This window comes from Echiichthys vipera, assembly GCF_963691815.1.
Source record: "Echiichthys vipera genome assembly, chromosome: 18".
Lineage (NCBI taxonomy): Eukaryota > Metazoa > Chordata > Actinopteri > Perciformes > Trachinidae > Echiichthys > Echiichthys vipera.
In genome coordinates this window covers 9,675,826-9,697,842 of record NC_139843.1, presented here as the reverse complement: position 1 = coordinate 9,697,842, position 22,017 = coordinate 9,675,826, and the positions used below count along the sequence as shown (strand labels likewise).

Genomic DNA, 22,017 nt, shown 5'->3' with positions numbered 1-22,017 from the left:
CTTGTGTGCTGTCTGAGTAGGAGGTTGTGCAGTAATCTTGTAGTCATTTTTTTATTCAGACTTGTCCTTGAACGCCCATGGTAACTCAAGTGATGCAATTGTGTTTTGTTTTGGGCACATCCCTGAGGTTTTCCTTTCATTCTCAGACGTGGAGAAAGTTGTTGATGCTTTTGATTTAGGATTTATTGTTATATAAACCAACTGCAGCTGTTGCAGAATGCTGCTTCAAAGTGCTCTCATTGCTCCCAATCCCTGTTGCCTTTCGCAGGCTGCCTGTCAGTGTTTTTAAATTCATTTTAAGATTTTAATGCTGGGACTATTTCAACATATACTTTTAATTTAATATGTTTTTAATCCAGGACTTTAACTTGTGACTAAAGGATTGCTAATTACACTTTAGTAAACTGGCATTTAGTGATATGCCACAACCAATCTGCTGTAATCTGTATCTCTAGCGTGGTGTGGCAGCTGAGCACCAGAATATCCCCAGCAAATATCTCCATCTGCTTGTCAGAGACTCAACTGACTGAGACTGCAACTTGTATGTTGAAATGTATCCTACTTGTATTTAGTCCACTGCAGGCTCCACGAGCGTAGATGATGTTGACACTGTATTTACTTAATTCTTTGTTGAACATATAAAAATGTATTCATTGGTTGTAGCTGTAATGAATTTAAGGTAATCAGGGCTTCACACACTAGGTGGAGAACTCAAAGGTCAAGTAGTTTTCATTCATTCATCTTCAACCGCTTATCCCGGGGCTGGGGTCGCGGGGGGGCTGGAGACGATCCCCGCTGACAACGGGCGTGAGGCAGGGTACACCCTGGACAGGACGCCAGTCTATCGCAGGGCACATAGAGACGAACGGAGACAGACAACCATTCACACCTAAGGGCAATTCTTAGAGTTATCAATTAACCTAACACATGCATGTCTTTGGATTGTGGGAGGAAACCGGAGTACCCGGAGAAAACCCACGCAGACACGGGGAGAACATGCAAACTCCACACAGAAAGGCCGAGGCCGGGATGCAAACCTGTAACCTTCTCGCTGTGAGGCGACAGTGCTAACCACTACACCACCGTGTATACCTCAAGTAGATTTGCGCTCTGAAATATTCATATTAAGACATCCAGCTTGGGTTTTAGTTGCAAAATAGTCCATGTAAGGTAGGGTGGGGTGTTACTGGAAATTCAGTTTTTACACACAGGTTAAATTTAACGATATGGAACTTCCACAGTAAGTTGGTGATGCAGGTCCTCTCCTAACCACCTCCCTACAGCGAGGACCTGTCTTTCTATTACGAGTTAATTGAATTTCCCCACTGGCACCTTAGCACATGTTCCTTTCCTATCTTGCAGGATGATTGCAAAAATACTCCTCCATATATACAGGGGAGGATGGTCACTGACTTGCTGCCACTGTAGCCACAGAGTCAACCTTCAGTTCTCTCTGCACGATAATAGCTGGAAAAAAATTGAAGTCAACATATAGTTTGGCTCCTGTGCCTTTATTAGTAAAGTGCTCAGCCTAGAAGTACATTCTTATTTACTAACATGCAATACTAAAAACAACCAAATGTGTGGCCTACCAATAGCATGAATGACGACATGGCAACGATATTCTCATAGAAAAAAATTACAATGTGAATTCAAGTATACACACAGAACTTCAAGTAATGCACACATTTTTTTTTTATATATATATAAACACAAAATACAGGTTTTTTTCAAGTTGCAAACTCATAATAAAACATAGTTGTGGCACATTCTGTGACATGACTTTAGAGTGACGACAACGACGAGTGGTTTCTACTGTTGGTGCAGTTTTGGGCCATTGAGGTACATTCTACAGGTTTGCAATAAAAGTAATCTGTCTGGAAATGTAGGTCCTATAGTTGTGTGTATCCACTTTATTCGTAAAGCATGTAAGATTTTAAAAACTGCTTCATCATAAAGGTAGCTTGAAACCGTAGTGAACGGAAATCCTCAAAGCTTGCTTTACAGATCATTTACACTGGATTTATATACAGAATCAGTTTTGACATACACAACCACATTGCACTTAACTGCTTGAACGGAATAGTTGGACATTTTGGGGAATACGCTTATTTACTAGATATTTCCAGATAGATGAGAAGATCACAATTACTCTCTGTCTGTACAGTAAATGTGAAGCTACAACCAGGAGACAGTAAGCTTAGCTGCCATAACTGTTTTTTTGAGTAAGTAATTCAATCAGTCAATCAAAACAGTGACATCTTTTCCACTGAAAGAGGGAAACAGCTTTCCCCGCTCCATCCAAAGGTAACAAAATCTGCCAACCAGCAACACTAATTAACATGCTATATGTTATTTATTCAAGCCGTACAAAATCTCATCGTGTGCCAGACTATTTCATTTCATAAATAATCTTCATAATTATGCAACTTGTCATCGTAATACTGTGGTTTTTGTACAGATTAAACAAACAAGATATGTAAGGGATAATGTCCAGTAAGGTGTCCATTATCTGGAATAAATGGACATTGGGGCAGCCAGGTTGAGACCATTAGTTCCTGATAATAGACACCTCGTCAGGCATTATCATGCTTATACCATGGTCACTTGCTAATCGATTTTTTTTAACCTTTAGAGAGAATGAACTGCTCCTCATTTCCAGTATTAATGCTAAGCTAAGCTAAACGTACTGTCTCATTGCTCCAGCTTCATATTTAACATGACAGAGGTGTCAAGCTTCCCGTAAAACCCTCAGCAAGAAAGCAAGCGAGCGTATTTCCCACTATTCCTTTAAATTCTGATCCCTAGTCTTTCAAATGGTACGTCAGCTCTAATACTCAAGCAATTTTTCACAAAATACAAAATTACCGGTAATCTCTATATGCATAGATGGCGGTCGGACAAGATAGGAATTCTGATGGACTTCAGCTACCTATGGCGCAGTAGTCAGTGGGTCCTGCTTTTCAGGACAGCAAAACAAAAAGCTCTGTTGCTCAAAAAACAGAGACAAGAGAATGAAGCAATTACACATATCTAAGACAAAAAATGGTCATCATTTCATCCCTGGACCTGCCCAGAACCACATATCCCATCATGATGATACACAACTCCATACCTCCCCGGTCCGATCCCAGAATGTTTTGCTGTGAGGAGAGAGCCATCCCTGTAGACTTTCAGGCTATCGGCTGTGACTCGGCTCTCCGCGTGGGGGCAGACAGTTCTACCAGATGTATCCGCCGTCGTCTGCCTCGCCCTCCTCTTCTTCTTCCTCCTCCTCTCCGGTGTCCTCTGCCTCCTTCTCCTCTTCATCCTCCCATCCCACCCCACTCCCAAAATCTCCAGAATATCCCGCCACTTCATCTGGAAAAGGATTAAGACATGAGAAATGCTTTTTTTTAAAAACAAATCCAGGAACAATAAGTTGACTGACAGATAATTATCAAGCAAATATGCCAAATATTAGCTTGTTTTAGCCTCTCAATGTTACTTTAATATTTAATTATCTCATTCTATAATAGTATGTATCGTTGCAAACTAAATATCTTTAAGTTCTGGACTGTTTCTCTTAAAAAAAACACAAGGAATTTGAAGATATCACTTTCTCTATATCACTATGTCTCTATTTTCTGACATTTTATAGACTAAACAATTAATTGATTAAAACAATAATTGACAGAGATCCAACATGGGGGTTTAATGGGTGCAGCTGTTTTATCCTCCGATATGAATCCTAAAAACTTTTAAAATGAAGTGTAAAAACTGCTCATGTAGAAAGAATATTACAGCCTGTTACGTATAGAAATCAATCAAGGAGAAAATAAACTTGAAACACATTGAATAGCATTGGAACCAAGTTGAAATCTCACTGCACTGGCTAATATTTTCATGTTTCAAGACACAACTTCAGTAGCTCAGTTACAGACAAAAATGATTTCTTGAGAAGGAGATTGTCTTGCTGTGTACAGAGTGAAAAATATCTGTTTCCTAATGCACCCCTACTCTTACCGCAGTCAGGGTTGCCATGGATTCTGGTGCCCATCATTTCTCCACCATGCTGGTCGACACACCAGCACTCCCCTCGGCTTTGGTCACACTGCACTTTTCTGTAGTAGCCGTCCTCATCGCAGCTTGGAATGAACATCCCTGCACACACGCACAAACACACACACACACACACACACACACACACGCACACACACAAGCCTAGTTGTTAAATATTAATACCCTGTGCACACATCGCTGCCTCATGCTGATGCCTGAGATGAGCGTAGCATAAACCAGAATGCCTGCACGCCTTAGTGAACCTGTGATAAAACTATCAGTCAGGACAGAGAGGCAGATTTTTGGCAGAGAAAGCATTCGTTTGTTTTGCAACAAAACAGGGATGCTTATGCTGGTGGATGTAATTTCATACAGTATGTTGGCGAAGCGATTCCTTATGCTGTGAGAGTGGCATGTAAAAATGCAGCGACAGTCTCAGCGACAGAGCTCCACTGTTTCAGCCTCCCTCAGGACACTCTCGTCAAACTCAAAGTGAAGTTCTATAACAAGCACCCCCCCACCCCCCACCCCCCTTCACTACCACGAAAACTAGAGAAAACACAAGCAATGAGACAAGTGGGCCTCGGGGATGGAAGAAACCTTTCTCTTGGTTTGGAGCAGAAAAGGAAAAAGTAGAGAGCAGCTGTGTTAGTGAATGTGGATGCTGGGTGGATACTCTAGCATTAGGGTTCTCAGGGAGCCAAACGGGTGAGGTAGCCTTACTCTTTTTCCAAAGACAGCGCTGGCCTCTAATTCCCCCCAGCCTGCTTAGGACCTAATCCGAGGCGTGCGCTTGTGATCTCTTAAATGAGCCTCCTTCAGCTTCTCGCCAGCTACTGCCTTATTACATAAGAACACCCAGAGACGCAGAGCGAATGCGGGGGCACAGACAGCTACATGGTGCCCTTCATGGCTAACTATACGGCATTGTGCGGCTTTGAAAAGAGCCCGAGGTAATTTCCTGTCTAAAACATAGCGGTAAAGGAAGTACTCAGATCTTTTACTTTAGAGAAAGTAGCAATACCACAGTGCAGAAATACTGTGTTAAAAGTAAAAGTCCTGCATTCAAAATTTAACTTTAAGGTCCCATATCATGCTCAAGCCCAATTTCCATGTTCATATTATTTTTTTGGGGTTCCTACGAGAACATGTTTACATGCTTTGATGTTCAAAAAACACTGACACACATTTTAGCACCTGTGTCTTTAAGCCCTTTTAGCCCCTCTTGAAAAAAAACCCCAGTCTACTGTAATTGGTCCTAGTTTCCAGGTCTTCCATATCTGTGCTCTCTGTGTCTCCGCACCATCATTGCAGCCTGGGAATGACTGTAATGGCACTGAAGCAGCACTTTCTACCTCTATATAATATAGCTGTGATGTCACAACTGTACAAATTCATTTAAGACATAGTTTCTGAAAACAGGCTGTGTGCATTTCTCTGTGGATTGAGCGTTTTGATGCTTTCACAATATTTATACAGCAACTCAACCTGCTTTATAACAAAAAAGACATTTTTACAATATGGGAGCTTCAAGTAAAAGTGTAAAAGGAATAGCATCAAAATATACTCAAGGTACCAAAAGTCAAAGGACTATTTTTTGTGTAAATGTGAATATTTCCCTGCGGACTTCAGTGTAAAAAAGCAGAAAATCAAAATACTCAAGTAAACTCCACGTACCACAAAATTTGACGTAAGTACAGTACATGAGTATTTTCCAAAACTGCTCAAGTGTAGTGTTTCAAAATCTTCAATCAAATACATCTTGAACTTCACAGTACTGCTTTGATAAACTATACATTTACCAGGCTTCTTCTTGGCCGCCTCCTGCACTTGGATCCTCTCCAGCTCGGCGAGGCATGGCGGCTCTGTGAGAATCAAACAAGAGAAGTGATGACAGACGATACCTAAAACTGCTACCTCGAACCTTATCTCAATCAATGCACTTCATAATTACACGTTTTTGTGCCTGTATTGATTTGTTTAAGAACTCTTATATTTCATTCCCTCAGAGCCTGATCGATCGTCAAGAGCTTAGGTGAAAGAACATAAAGATGTAGCCTGAGAATGACAGGGAAATGTGCTGAACCTCTAGAATAGATAGGAATAGAAACAAAGGAGAAAAAAACACTTAGTATTGACCCTCAGGGCGATTAATCTTCCTCAGTATCAGTAGTTTTTCCACAGCCTTCCTATTGTGTATGGTGTTTGCACAAAACATGACGTTCAATTCACGTTTGCAATTTTTTTTTAGGCATGTAGTGCGGCATCCTGTTCCACATCATTATCATAAAACCATTATCACTTAATGGTTTATAAATACCACCAGCTGGTAATGAAAAATTGATCAGGGAGTCAGTGTCATCTATTGCATGCAGGTTAAACGCCTGATCAATTGTGTAATCGGTGTGCAAATGAGGTTACTGCCAGAACTATCCTGTATTTGTTTAGTAAAGGTCAAATGGTGCAAATGAGCACAGCTGAAATAGCATTGAGTGAAGGTATCCATAGAAACACCTGCTCAATTTACATTTTACAACATGAAGTACACATAAAATGTCAGGAACGTGGCTACAAAAGTATGTTCTACACTGGATGAAACCAGAGCTTAAAACCATGTTTCAATATTCAATGTGGGGATTTAATATGACCTTATAAAAGGTCACAGAGTACCAGTATAAGCAGGTATGCACCTTATATCAACATGTACTGTATACCACCTCATATTGAGCATTCATGTGGAAAAATCAAAGTTGATGGTGCAGGACACATCTGCAATTATGCTGCTTTTGTTCTGATAGGCATTGTCAGCCGTGAGAGATTATATAGACAAGCGTGTGTGCCTCTCTAAATCCAGTCCAATCTGTTGAATTGACCACAGGTGGACTGCAATCAAGGTATAGAAACATCTCAAAGATGATCAAGAGAAATGGGAGACATATGAGCTAAATTTTGAAGTGTCATAGAACAGGTTCTGAATACTTTTTTTGTTGGCATTTCTAAAATACTGTTTTCTAATTGACATTATGATGATTTGAGTGTAGATTGATGGGGGGGGGGGGGGGGGGGGCTGTTGAGAAAATCAGACACGTTTGTCAGACACATTATAATATTACAGTGAAAACACGTCATAACTCCCGACCTTCGAGCTTTTCAGAAAATGTGCACTAACAAGGTCCTGAACACAACAAGGGATGGGCGCTCATACGGACCTTGTCGTGAACATGGTAAACATGGTAAACACGGTAAACACGTAAACAGGACTCCATTTGAAGGCAACATACAGTATGTGACTGCATGTTGCACAGAGGAAAAACTATAATTTTTCACCAACATGATAGATGCCAGAGAAAGCAGGTGGGGGTTGATTGAAAGGACTAATCTGCCTGATCCTGAACACCAGGATGCTTTGGTATTGGACTTCTGTGCTGATCGAGAACTGTCCATAGGGAACACCAGAGGCGTTTCTCAATACCAATTACGCAAAGTTTGGACTTGTGGACTTAGGGAGTCCAGACTCCGGAGGACGAGAGGATGCAGTCCGGATGTTCTGCAATTTGAACAGCATCGGACTTGATGACGTCACCATCTCAGCTCGTCTTGGTTGTCAGGGTTACCCCAGGACCTCACATCTCCGAAAACATCGAAGCAAATTTTAAAATAGGCTCTATCTTGATACATTGACCACAGATTTAAAGTTTAAACGGCTATTTTCTTGCCTAAAAAACCTCCTAAAACTGCTTTTCCTGACACAAATACAGTAGTATTTCGAAAATTATAACTCAAAGTTGTGTGTTGTCTCCTGCGCCGTCTTCTCTGATGTTAGGGTGAAGTGCATTCTAGGATACCTGGCTGTCTGAAGTCCACACAAGTCATCTCCGATGCATCCTCGATAAAATGGGCGGAGCAAGTCACATCCGGGCATTTGGACCGCACTCGATGAGATGCGGACCATTGAATTGGAACAGTACATGAGCTGCGACTGATGACGTTTCACAAGTCCATGATGACGTTTCACAAGTCCACGAGAACACAAGTACAGAGGAGAATGCAGATTGAGAAACAACTCATGTTCAAGCGTAGCTCAGAGAACAGCTGAGGCCAAAGGTCAATGATGAATCTATAGCTGTATGTGTTGGACACTTGGACAGAACAAGAGCTGAATTGTGGTCAGAAAAATTGTAACGAAAGGAGTGTTTTTAGCCCAGGGGAACCCTAAATCAGGTAAAGACGGTATTTTCTGCAGCATGGTGGAGAGATAAAACTCTGTGGGACTATGAGTTCTGTGAGGCTTTGAAAAAGGGCTTTATATTTGTTAGAAAACAATTCTGGCAAACTGTGAGATGACTCAGATAAATGAGGTCTTGCCCAGATTGTTCTCAGCAGGGGGGAGAAGTGCTGATCGTGCCTGGGAATATTGTCAAACCTGGATAAGCAGCGATGGAAAATAGATAGAACAAATTGGGAATTCAAGCATAAGTCTGCACGAACAGCCGAGGGTTACAGAGAAGCATGACCAGAATCAGCTTTTGAAGATGTTGATTAGGCTGAAAATTTCTGCTTTTAAATAACAGCCCATAGGCTTTCAGACTTGGTTGAAGGAATAATTCGACATTTTGGGGAAATACGCTTATCCTATCGGCTCTAAAGGTCACTACTTATCACAATGTATCTCCTGTCTTAAAACGGTACACAAAAAGAGCTTGGGTTTTTAAAAAGCAGTTAAGTGCTGAGGTAGGTGTATTTCTGAACTTCAAGTCTTTAAGCTAACAGCATCCTGGTTCTAGCTGCATGTTTTAAGGCAATTCTGGAGAAAAACTGTTGATATTTCAAGTCAACACATTGTCTCTTTATACATCCATGATCTTTCTTCTGTCCTGAATAGTGTTGTGTTGCTCAGTCTAACACATTTACAGAGCCAGGCCTGATTCTTTTTTCAGCGCTCACACAGAACTGACAGCTAGGGTGCAGAGAGGAGATATTTGCTGAATTTTTGAGTGTATTTGATGAGAATTGCAAACTCTTCAACGCACAGGCATAAGAGTATTATCGATCTTCTCATCCAACTGTCAGCTGGAGAGTGAATAAACATGTTTCCCAAAGTTTTCCTCTAAAGGTACTGCTACTAGAAACTCATTTGCCTTTCACCGCAGCAGGCTTGTTTTGCTGCTCAATGATGGAATAAACTACATCGCAGAATACCCTCTATTTCCCTGTGATGTAACCTTGCTATTATTATTGTATCTATTTAGAGATTTGACCTAAAATAGACTCAGCTCTCTGGTGGAGATCCCTCTACTCACTTTCTCTCCAGAAGCAGAGGCACCACTCCGCCGTGGAGACCTTTCCATCCTTGTAGCTGTCGCAGGAGTTGAAGAAGGGTCGGATGCAGACCTCGTACTTGTCCAGGTTAATGGCAGCCAGCTCAGCTTGGTCCAGATAAAGGTCGCTGTTGGTGTCCAGCCTTGAGAACATCCAGCCGATGGAGTCTTTGCAGCTGGCTACAAGGCTTTTGTCCAGCGCTGTCAGAAATAATTTGTGTAGCGCTTCAGTTTCTTGCTGTTTATACTACATCTCTCCGCGGAGACAATTGAGTTGTAAATTTGAGAATAAAGCCGCTTTGTGAGTTTCTAACCTGAAACGGTGCCAGCTCTGAGCTTGCCAGAGTTATTCTGCTTCGCGTTTCCATGAAGGAGTTGGAACCAGTCTCTCAGGCGGTCGCCCAGGTCTGCCAGGTCTTGGCCAGTGCAGCTGTCTGAGGGGGCACACAAAAAAAGGGAATCCCAGCATTCAAAACCTTGGCACATACTTGGCAAACAGCAATCTGACTCCCCTTCACAAAAGACAGGACGCCTATTGCTCTTGCTGATGTACAGTTAACAGAATCACAGGCAGAGGTTTCCTTCACTGTAAAGCTGATGAGGTGGACTGTTCATGCTGTCATTTACAAGTGTATGAGCTGCCACTCATAGAAAAACATTATTTTGTATTTAACTCTGCAGCAGCAAATTGCTGTTCAATTGAAATCCACTTTCAGTCTCTAAGCTCTTATTCCGGTCTACAGATGAAAAACAGGTGTAACATTTTTCATCCTTTTGATCAATTGGCATTTTTACGTGCCCCAGAGCTTCGACAATCAATACTGTTTGGCTGCAATGATAGATAGTGTACACTCTAAATAATTAATCACTAAATGTTTTGAAGAGCAGTTTAACCACATGGGGGATATTTGGCTAACAGTAATCTCTAAAATTGGTGAGTATTGATCCCAAACTCAGAGCATTGGGTTAAATGGTCTTATCCTACTTCCAGCACGCTGTGTGCAGTGCATCATAGCTTTCTTTTGGAAACCTTGACTCATGAAAGGGATGACAGTGATGCAGACAGAGAGGTGTGAATCCCAAAATGGCTCATAAACAGAAAAAGGAGAAGAAAAGGCCACTTGCCACGTTTCATGTCAGTATTTGTGAGGGTGACGGAGGCTGTGGCACAGGGGCAAAAGCCAGCACACATGATGCTCAGCTCTTTGCCTGTGAGGCAGGCCTGCTGCTCCAGCTTACACTGTGCGGAGAAAGGGAGAGACAGATAAAATATTTATGGAGGTGACCGCAAGAAAAAGAGATTGCTCATTCAGATGAGACACTGCACTTAGGGAAAGGCAGCAAAAATGAGCTGTCATTTTCCGCTGTCTTCTCATGCAAGATCAAAATTAAAAACTATACATAAATCAATAAAGAGTTCTGGCAGCGGCCGGTGCCGCTCAAAAAAACGGCAGTCATTAATCATACGGCCACATTGAGCCGGTGCACGTCCTCCCGCGGGCAGTGATGAACTGTGATGAACTGTGCTGCCCTGCTGCGTCCACATATATGTCAGCACAGCAGGAAACAGCTCTTGACTGGTCTCCTCTCATTATTTAAACGATGACACAGGCGCTTTCCATTCTTTTTCAAGGCTTTTATGGTGGCAAAAAAAAAGTAAAATATTTAATTCACTTTTAAAGAGAGATGCAGGTCCAGAATATTTTTTCTGTTTACCTCAGAGGCGTAGTTGTGTCCATCAGAGCCACACACAGGTGAGGAGGCGGCAACAGGACATGGCTTGCAGCTGCTTTCACGAGCCTCCAGCTGCCCTGACTGTTTGACTCTGAACATGACAGGAAAAAGGATGATGTTAAAATGTCAGCTCACCCAAATTACAGGAGAAAAAAAATTCTCACCTGCTTCTATCTATATCCAACCGTGTGGTTTGTTATTTTCCCAGGAGATGCCACCTCAATACAGCAAGAAAACAAGAGCTCCATGCAGCTCTGTGAGGCTGTGCTTGGCCATGGTGTTGCATGCTAACGTGCTCACAATGACAGACCTGCTGAGACCAGCTTAACATTTGCAGATATAAAGCAGATATAATGTTTACCATTTTAACCAGCTTTGCTAATTGGCAACAAAGTAAAGCTCAGGCTGCTGGGGATGTCATTAGTTTTTAGGGTATTTGATCAAGGATTTCTCCTTTGGGGGACTATGAATGTCTGCACAAAATTCCAATCCATCCAATAGTTGTTGAGCTAGGCCTATTTAAGTCAAAGTGCCTCCCTTAAATCTCTTTCCAGAACCTGTCACCCCGCTAACAACAGCTTTCATGGTGACGGTGTCTTTAGTTGAAAGTATTTCCAGAGAAAACAGACGACAGAGTAGTCTGTGGATTTTCAAGAGTAACAGACAATGCCCGCCTGTCCTCCACAATGGCCGTACGAAATGCCGGCAGACGGCGGGGCAGCTGGGTCACTGCCCGGCTGAAAAACTCACATCTTGACTCTGCACTTTCTTTTTAAATCAAAGAGTAAACCAGCACTTGAACTGAGCACTGAACATGCTGTTAGGTGCTTGTTTGGGATGCAGCACCAATTTCTGATGGCATCTCGCTCTTTTTCCAGTCAAGTTTGGATGCACCTATTGTTGATTTTTTTAAATGTTCACTTACACGGGATTGGTGGGATTGCAAAATACATTTCAGAGGCATATACCATCTGTGATATTTGGTAAATACAACCCAAATTAAGTGCATTGCCTGTAAATGTTTGAATGCACTGCTTTGTAAAAAATTTCCTCTCACTGTGATTGACTTCATGTTCAGTGAGCACAAGCATTACGCTCTGCAGTACGACTTCTGAGGCAGCTACTTAATGATGCTAGGGCGGTTTAGTGTGGTCGCGTTTGTGCTTATTGCCCATTATTTGACACAGTCTCTCTCATCTCTGGAGTGACTCCGTAAATGAAGCACTTTATTGAAAAAGATAAACGCCTGTCGCAGCAGATAGACTTTGCAGGTAGTAATAATTCACCCCATTAATTCTTTTCAGACTGCAACCCTGCTCATTTGTTTTCCAGTCAAAGTGGAATGAATGGGTGAAGGAATAGATAAATGCTTTCCAGCGAGGTGTACACAGGAAACTAAAAGGTCTTGGTGAAGTGAGGAGCATTTGAAAAAACTATAAATCTCAATATTACATTGCGTTGAATGACCAAAGTTTTCTTTCTATATGCTTTAGCTCATGACTTCAACCCAACTCCTCTGCCCCTATTATCAACACAGGTTGTTCAGTAAGATATTACTTTCTACATGGGGGGTAAAGCACACCCACGCCAAGTTCAAGTTGTCTGAGAGGTGAGAACACGTTGGTTTAGTGATGGACAATGACATGGACGTCACTTAGTTTTCCTTTTAAAAACACGGTTACTGATTTTGTGTTTTCTCATCAGTGTCATGCTTGGGTCAAAAAAGGTAGACTAGACAACAAAATGAATACGCACAATTCTTAATAATTAACTTTAATACATCCATGGGCTCCAAAATTGTTTTAAAACATCAGTAACTACCTGCCAGTCACTCTCCCTTTAGATTTATTTGCGGCTCCAGCTCCTGAGGGAACTATCTGGCTCTTTATCTGCTGTTTATCAACTGGTCCTTCACTTTTGTTCTGCCATTTGTTTCTGAGCAGGTAGCGTACGCAACTGCCCACCTCTTAACTGACACTATAAGCTGTGTTTCCATTCAATTTTCAAGAAAATTTTAATGTTGAATGTGAAAAAAGTGTGTTTCCGTTGACTTGTTTGGAGCAAATAAACTAAGCTACATCATAGTTTTGTCAGAAGTTGACGCTTTAGGCTACGCATGGCTGCAATCCACCAGTAAACAGAGTAGTAGATGTTGAGTAAACAAAACAAGTCGCCTTAGTCATCTAACCATCTAAAAGAGAAGAACGGAGAGAGGTCTTCGGGAATTTGGTTTAACTGGGCAAGTTTTAATTGTTCTCTCATGGTAGCAAGCATTGGTCAAGTTTCATGTTGTCCAGAGACGAAGACAAATTCATATATCATCCCAGAAGACAAGGACAGTGGAAACAGCTGATAGGTTATGTAAGTTAAATGTTTCTACATTAGAACTTATTCAACAAAGGCGTTTCAATAATTCATTTAGCAGCATTAAGGTAAAAAAAAAACCCTCTATTGAACGTCAAAACCTTTTGCGCAATTAAGAAAGTTTTATTGAATTTTGTTGTTTCCTTGGAGTTTTTCTAATACTTCAAAATGCACATAAAAACACGCGAATGGAAACACGGCTTATGAGAGTGGTGAGAGGGAACCATAACAATAAAGTTGAGGGCTGTAAAAACAAAACAACGGACTGAACGCTCTGTAGAGCTGCACTGTGGAGTCCGTTGATAATCATCTCTTGGTTTGTCACTTGAGCGATCATTTGGACATAATGAGCTGGGTCTGTCTGACGTTCCTGCCTGTTATAGGGAAGGTTTTCGTTGCCACTGTACTCTACAGGGGAATTGTTGGGTCTATGTAAATCATTAATAAGTCATAGAGTGTGGTCTTGACTCGGTAAAGTGTCCTGAGATGACTTTTGTTATGATTTGGCACTATAAATAAAATTGAATTGAATTGAATAATGCAAGTCTGCGTTTGATCAAGTTTAGTCACATTGTAAATACACTGTGGTGCACACCGAATCAGGTGGTGGGGATTATCAAATGCACTAAGCTGAGAAGACTGCCACTTTCAACAGTTAAAGTTTGATTTGATAACATTTAATTTTAGTCTTTCACTAAATGAATGTACAAGTTCACTATCTGATGATCTGTGCAGTTTCAACTAATTAAACTATGTAATCGTGGCTTCATTATTTATTAAAACGAAGCCACAAGAGTTCATGATAAATCATGCACTAGATTAGATCATGATAAGTCATGTATTCGTTAAGCATTAATTAATCATGAAGGTATATACCCTTGACATTAAAGGGACAGTTCAGCTTTTTGTAGGTGGGGTTGTATGAGGTACTTATCCAATAGTCAGTGTATTAAGCAGGGTAAAGTCTGTGGAAACTGGAAACTGGAGGAAACTGGAGGATATACCTGTCTGACAGGAAATACCTGTCTGGCAAAAATATTGTAAATATAGAGTTCAATTAAACTGAAATTATTATTTTTTTAGGTGGTTAAAATATGTCCTGGATAAGTAGATAATGTAACCCCACTTCCAAATAATGTAACCATCCCTTTAAGTGATAACCACCTAGTATGTCTTTCTTCTGTGTCTGATGTGAGCAGAGCCTAACTGGTACTAAGTGAAGCTAAATATTTTAGTTTGAAAAGCATCAATCTAAATTTATGTGGTTTATAAAGTTATATATATACTTTTAATGCAAAGTTGAGATTGTTTGAGGTGCCTGTGTTATGACAACTAATCTAACACCATAACCTCATAAATATGTCATAGCAGGCCTAATTATCAAACGTAAAGGAAATATTTAGATTTATGTGTTAACATTACATTAAACTGTCATAATTGGTTAGTTTTGACATTGGCTGTCATGAGACCAATTGTGTCATTAATCATTAAGAATCCCTTACTTGTTGCTACAGTTACTGCCAACTGTTGCTAACTGTAGTTAGCTGCTGTAAGCTAGTCAGCTCAGTTAGCTGTACAGCTAGCGGTCCCTTTAGGTGAATGAGCCCGGGGTGCCAGGAGTCAAACCAGGCAAGAAAACCACAGCGATACTGTATTTTCTGTCATCAAAATGGCCTTGGTCAGTCTCATAGGCTGTGCTTGGTCGTGGTGCACACATTTATAAAGGCTCCTTCATATTCCTGACAGGTGTCATGTCAGTCTAATGCACGCCCTTTCAGATAAAGTCTGAAGATGGGTCAAAAGAGCTGGGTTCTCAAATTAGCTTTGTCAAATTCAGTTAAACCACCTTCCATCCACACTGTTAATTACTCATTTCTCAGCATGAGTGTTCAAGCTGAAATGACATCACTCCTGATACTCTCTGGCCCTGTTACTCAGTTTAATCAATAGCTCTCACAGCCAGACATCGAAAGGCTTTTAACTGACGCACAGCTAACGGCTGTTGACACCAACGCCAGAGAAAAGTCTGTCCTGTCCACGTCAAAATATTCTAAGCAGAAGCAACATGTCTGGCAAACACAAGACAAGCCTCCCTCTGACTTTAGGACTCCACCTACCTCTGTTCCAGTTTCTTGCGATTGACACACATGGCCCTCTGGTAGCCCTGAGCGACGCACACCTTATGGCGACTGCACTTCACATTCTGGCAAGGGTCCTTGGTGGTGTCCACGGCTGCGAGCACAAAAACAACATCACTGAAAATCACCAGAGGTGTCAATCACAGAGGTGTTTTGCTTAAACTTTCTATTTTTGTCACCTGCTCCTGGAGAAAAAATACAGAGCTTCCAGCTGTTTTTTAATTTGTCTTTTGACAAGGAGCATGTGTTCAACAGATTGATAGCAACAAAAACAGAGGAAAGCGGACAATTCAGATCCTGCATAATCAAATTAGTATATTTACACCTGTTAAAATGCTCTGCCTTCCTCTCCTCTCAATACGGGCGTGTGCAATAAAAATCATGAAATGCGTAATGAAAAATATTCTAGCAGTGTGCACAAATGACTCCATTGATTTTATAGTCAGCACTGCTGAAAACATGGACGCCTAGCTGTCATTAGCAAGGCAGCCTGTCGTCAATAGCACCGCCTGCAGTCCCCAACGGCTGTGTCTGATTGCCAGAAAGCCTGACAGCACTGATTGAGCATCTCTTTCTCTCAGCTTGTCACATCTCACTTCCCCCGTGTCAACTTATCACTGTCTCTTCCCGTCTTGCCTTTTCCCTTTCGCACACAAACACATACACTCCATCTTTGTTTCACAAGTTCCATTTCTTTCTACCCTCTTCCCTCTCTCCCCACCACCTCTCTCTCTATCTTTGGAGAGTTGAACTCTTCAATGCCAATCTCTTTTCCACTGATAGACTGAGATGGAAATAGCACCCTGGCCTCCTCCTTCCTCAGCCTTTGGTCAATGCCATGCGAAAGTGGATGTCACACCGTCCCAGCTCATTTGCCGCCTTGCCGGTGAGGCCCCGGAAAAACTCACAGATAAATTTAAGTGAGTGGAAAGCGGTGGTTGGGGAGAGAAATTTAAGCTGTGAAATCCTGAGTCAGCATTGAGCAGCTGCTTTGTAGTCAACACGGTCAACAGACAAGATGGCAGCCAGCCAGATTGCTGCGAATCCAGGAAACTAGGTGATACTTTGATACTACAGCAGGGACTTACTGGGGAACAGTTGATGACATGACAGCTCTGAGGGAATTCAAAAATATGCGTAGGAGACTGTGTGCCTGCGGTGTTTTTGTTCTCTACGACTAAGCTGGTAACGGGAGTTCATAAAGACCTGAAGTCCTACACCACTTCATCTGTCGTCCATGCATCTTTATTATGGAGGTTTTTTGGACCTGTTGCTTTGCCTGTTAGGACAGCAGTGCATCTCCTATCCTCATTCCTCATACACATGCATTGCAACCCTGAAATTATCTAAACATTACCCTGTATTTGGCAAGTGTCGGAATCGGATCGGATATTAAACTGACTTTACCTTGCCAGCTACCAAGTACAAAGTCTGTGTAATGTCCGATTGAGCCCATGTGAGACTAGAGAAGCTTATTGTCCAGAGAATTCACCGCGAGCATATGGGTGGGTTGATGACAAGTCTATCATGCAGCTCGCAAAAACCCCCGAAAGAAAACAAACATTCGAGGGTAAAAAAAAAGGTTGATTAACACAAAATCGCTAATTATAATGTCTAACTGGAGGGGAACGAGATTCGGGAACTTCATACGGTTAAGGCTGACGGTGAAATCTTTATACATATTCAAAGAATGGCAAGAGACTCAGTTTTCATTCATTCATTCATTCATCTTCAACCACTTTCCCTGTTGGGGTCGCAGGGGGGCTGGAGCCGATCCCAGCTGACATCGGTTGTGAGGCGGAGTACACCCTGGACAGGACGCCAGTTTATCGCAGGGCACATAGAGACGAACAGAGACAGACAACCATTCACACCTACGGGCAATTTTTAGAGTCATCAGTGAACCTAACACGGGCACGTCTTTGGACTGTGGGAGGAAACCGGAGAACCTGGAGAAAACCCACCACAGACACGGGGAGAACATGCAAACTCCCCACAGAAGGACCCCAGCCAGGAACCCTCTCGCTGTGAGGCGACAGTGCTAACCACCACACCACCATGTAGAAAACTATGAACCGGCTACATGACCACTGTGTAATCATCATCATGTCCTGCCTCCCGCTCGCTCTACCCAGGTGCCACCCTTATCGAAACCAAACAGAGTGTATCCAGTTAAGTGTAAACGCGTCTGACGTGGACAATCTCATTATGTGTGGTAAATGTGTAAAAGGCAACTTCGGACAGTGTCTGGACCTAATGCGTTGTCCAGAGTTCACGTGAGAAATTGACTTAAGTTACGCCATGATTTGCCATTGAGAAAAATGAAAAATGATTCGATGGATTTCTGCATAGAACCAGAATATAGTGTAGCCACATTATATCACTGCAGCACAGGGTGGGGAAAAAGCATGTTGCTACCACTAGTTGACAGGGCAAGCAGGATTATTAGACTGCGTGCACATACTCTTAACCATTGCATCTTTGAATGTTTCCACAATTGCATCACATGACTGTCTACCAGTGGTGTTTTTTATGCATATCTGGATTAAGTTAGGTTCTGTATTGTCCCCAAGGGGATAATCGTTTTCACACACAGTTTTTATACAAATGCAAATTAAATATTTTTAACATTTTCAATGATCCAATCCATTTAGACTGTTCAGCTTTTTTGGAGGTTTATGTTTTCAGGTCTTTAGTTTAAGAATTAAACCTTACTGTTGCATACTCACGTCTTAAAGTGAGCATCTCTTCACAGACCAACACATTATAAAAACCCTGTATGAGCAGCAGAGGTTCATAAAACCAGGACCTCAGCTGTGTTAGTACAAAAATAAGATGGTAGCAGCCCAAAAGCCTGAGCATCTAAATGAACTTCTCAGTGTGGAGGAAACTCATTAAAATAAGACATGTTACAGCCTCTATCACAGACGTGGGCTCAGCAGAGAAGCTCAAAGACAGACTTCAAAGTCACTCGATATGAAATATTTTGTGACCAGCTGACTTTTATTCACTCCATCTGTTCCGACAGGTATTTATCATGATTTCAGACATTAAACCTCCAAAATATCACCCCATTCTGTCACCATACATCCCATTCAGACTATTTCTTTGCTTTTAAAGAAGCAAAGACATCTCATTTTCACATCTCATACCAGTTCTCTAGTGGAACTCATCAGTCAGGATTTCCTCAAGGCTGTCTTCTGGTTTATTCTACAGAGACTGGGAACTGTAGAGTCTAAGGTGTAACATTTAATTTTGTTAACAACCGCTCCAGTCATGAACCATAAACTTTTATAGGACGAGGGAACCAAACTGAATGTTTTTTAGAGGTGTAATATACCTTTAACTATTACCACTTTCTTATGTGCCATTTTATTATTGTAGAGTGTGCAGTGAGTTGAACACAGTCTGAATGTATGAGAAAGCATAATCCTCTTTATGAGTTAGATAATAGAAAATGTGGATCTGAATCTGGATAGAATATGCTCAAAACATAGGCATATCTAATTCCTTTCCAGGAATAGCATGGCTTTGCATAAGGATGAATATTATATATAAACAAGCTCATTGGCTAATGACAATAAATCATAATATGTCAAAAAAAGACATTCTTACAAGAATTTGCTGACCAATTACAGAATAACTGGATATAAAAAGGCACATGACAACTTTTTTGGTTGAACAAAGGGGTTTAACACCACCTCAAAAGAAAATGCAAGCTCTTAGTGTACGCAATCATATATCAGGAGAGACTTCAGAGATTTGGTGACATGAACTTGAGACAATTTATATGCTGGTTCAGAGATCAATGCAAGGGGAAGTCTGATGAAGATGTACAAATACATTAGCCCTCTAATAAATAAACACGTTCTTTTCCAAGTATATATTTCACTGACGGTGGGTTAAATCTGAAAAAAGCTGTAAACTCAACACTGACAAGATGTCATCTCAACATGGAGCAACATTAGCATTTGCAATTAGCATTCATATAGATTCCACCAGCTTCTGAAAAAAATAACTGACAATTGAGCTGCTAAATGCTCCACAATATTCACCAGCTACTCATCAACTGTGTCTGTCACCTGTTTGTGCCGAGCAGGCAGGTAGGGCTAGTGTACACACATTTAGAGCTCCTCTGTGAAAACAGCTGCCTGTTGCGGCTGAAAAAAAAGAACACTGATGAGAACGGTGAGAATAATTCAAAACGATAAGGTCGGGCTCCGGAAAAAAACAAAGCTAAAAATGCTAAAACTCTCTGTAGGGCTGAGAGGTGACAATTGAGGTGACACAATCATTTTGTGAACATAAAATTGTTGAATATAGTAGCTTTACAGTACAAAGACAAAAAAACCCGAACAGCTAAACAAGAAAACATGTCATCAGAAACAATGAAGGTCAGACAACAGAAAATCAAATAATGATGAAGGTTTAATAATAAAACGATAAAAAATAATTATAACTAGAGACCATCTTGCAATGGAATCACACCCTTCCCTACTTCCTGCTCCCTTCCTTCTGGTGCCCTTGTTGCATGATTAAAATGAAAATGTATCCGCGAGTAATCGACTTGGGTGTAAAAGACGCATTTGACACTTGCAGTCTCGACAGGGGTTTAGGGTTGCTGAGTGCATCTACAACCAAAATACTCAATTTAAAATATACTTGTAAAATGCTTTATTTTATGCATCAATAGAAACACAGCTTGGTGATTTCAGGGTTTTTTTCAGATGGTAATGTTTCTCTCATGTTCAGCATTTCAAGATATCGAGCCTGCCTCCAAGCAACAGCTTAAGACCAAACACATCCCTCACACGGTATTCTTATACAACTCCTACATACTGAAAATGAAATCCAAACACAAGATTTAATTTGCATTAAAGAGCAAGTGTCTTTTCCACCTCGTCCGCTCTGCTGGTTGTTGTTTACATCTTGCTGCATGGACAATTCAGTGCAGGGCTGGGACGTTCAAGGGCCATTATGTGTTTTAAATCCGCCTGTAATCATGTCAACAATGGGGATGGGACTGCACTGAGCCTGTGTCCAATCTCTCTGAGATTATTATTATTATCACACCGCTATCAAAAACTAATATAACACGGCTGCTTTCTCATCCACGATCAGCTTTCTCCCTGAGAGCTTTGACGGCTTGCAGTTGGACAGGATCCTCCATCAAAGGCCTTCATCCATTTGTTTTACTTTCCAATTGCCAGAGAGTGCATTTAATAAAGTACTTTGGTAGTTATGGACAAAAAAAGCAAAGAAAATCTGCAAAAGACCTGTCAAGAAATAGTAGCACCCGTCTGAGACTGAAAAGATTTAGCTCTGATGGATATTAAAAGCACGAGACAGACGGGCTTAAAGTCAATTAGTTTCCACTGAATTTGCAATTACTGTCATCTAAAAGAGTGTTTTATACCCTTCGATTTAATTGGTGGTCGCTGTGTTAAAACAGCCTGCAGCTTTTATTCAGCTCCAATGAAACTATAAAATGATTTACCTATAATTAGAGAGAATGCAACTCACAAGTTCACCTCTAATTCTTTTGATAACACGTTATGTCTGAACACTTTCCCAAAGTTGTTGTACAAATGGAAACATAATCACAGTACAAAAGATTCTCGAGGCATAAGAGAAGTTTAATTTATCAGCTAAAACAAGGGATGTCGAAGCAGCCACTCTGCTAAATCACAACAGTAGGCACATTATTGTTTTGAAATGGCCCTCAAACACTGTGCAGAGCAGAGCAGAGCTTACGTCTCAATCGGCTTACTACAGGAGGTGTCTGAAGTCTCCTGTTCGGTCTTTTGTTCTATCCCAGGCTTGCAGGTACACCTTGTTGAAGTTTCTGCTGTCTTGTTAAATTTGCAATGAAGAGGACCATGATCAATTAACTCTGCAGAATTAGTCCCAGTGGGAGTTGGGATGGGGTTGAAATCAATGGTATTCAAATGAACATCGCCCACACTACAGCAAGCGAGGCGTTTTCTTGAGACTACATTCGTTATTCCCCCTGCTGTAAGAACGGATGACTGGGATAACGACTTCTCACATCTTACTCCTTTGAGGCAACTCTTCAATGTCTTTTAAGTGAGGCGGTGTGGGTGTGGGTGTGGCGCTGCAGCCCACCTCTCACACTCACCTCGCAGCAGGAAGACAATAAAGGCCTGCTCAACTGGTAACAACAAGTATGAACAGTGTCATAGTGTGTACAGCTTATTCCTTCCTTTTTTTTTACTTTGGTTTTTCTTTTATAAATCCTATTTTGCATATAACTGTGCCCCCCGGCAACAAATAAAGTGTTTTTGAAGTGAATTGAATAGTATCTTCATAACTTGAGCTGTGAAATTATTCATACATCATTATAACCATGCTTGTTCAGATGAAACCAGCACGGGTTCAGGTAAATTACAGCCAAATATTTA

General features: G+C 41.3%; 1 protein-coding gene across 1 annotated transcript in view; it reads right to left on the bottom strand.

The window, feature by feature from the left end:
* Positions 1–2,679: 2,679 nt before the first annotated feature.
* Positions 2,680–22,017, bottom strand: part of LOC310961096 (testican-2) — a 42,725-nt gene continuing 23,387 nt past the window's right edge. The window contains exons 3-10 of the mRNA XM_083933056.1: positions 15,575–15,689; positions 11,076–11,184; positions 10,481–10,599; positions 9,674–9,789; positions 9,342–9,560; positions 5,844–5,906; positions 4,006–4,143; positions 2,680–3,360 (exon numbers count right to left, since the gene is read on the bottom strand). Coding sequence (XP_083789182.1) covers positions 3,221–3,360; positions 4,006–4,143; positions 5,844–5,906; positions 9,342–9,560; positions 9,674–9,789; positions 10,481–10,599; positions 11,076–11,184; positions 15,575–15,689 — 1,019 coding nt within the window. The 3' untranslated portion in view covers positions 2,680–3,220. The remainder of the gene's footprint in view (positions 3,361–4,005; positions 4,144–5,843; positions 5,907–9,341; positions 9,561–9,673; positions 9,790–10,480; positions 10,600–11,075; positions 11,185–15,574; positions 15,690–22,017) is intronic.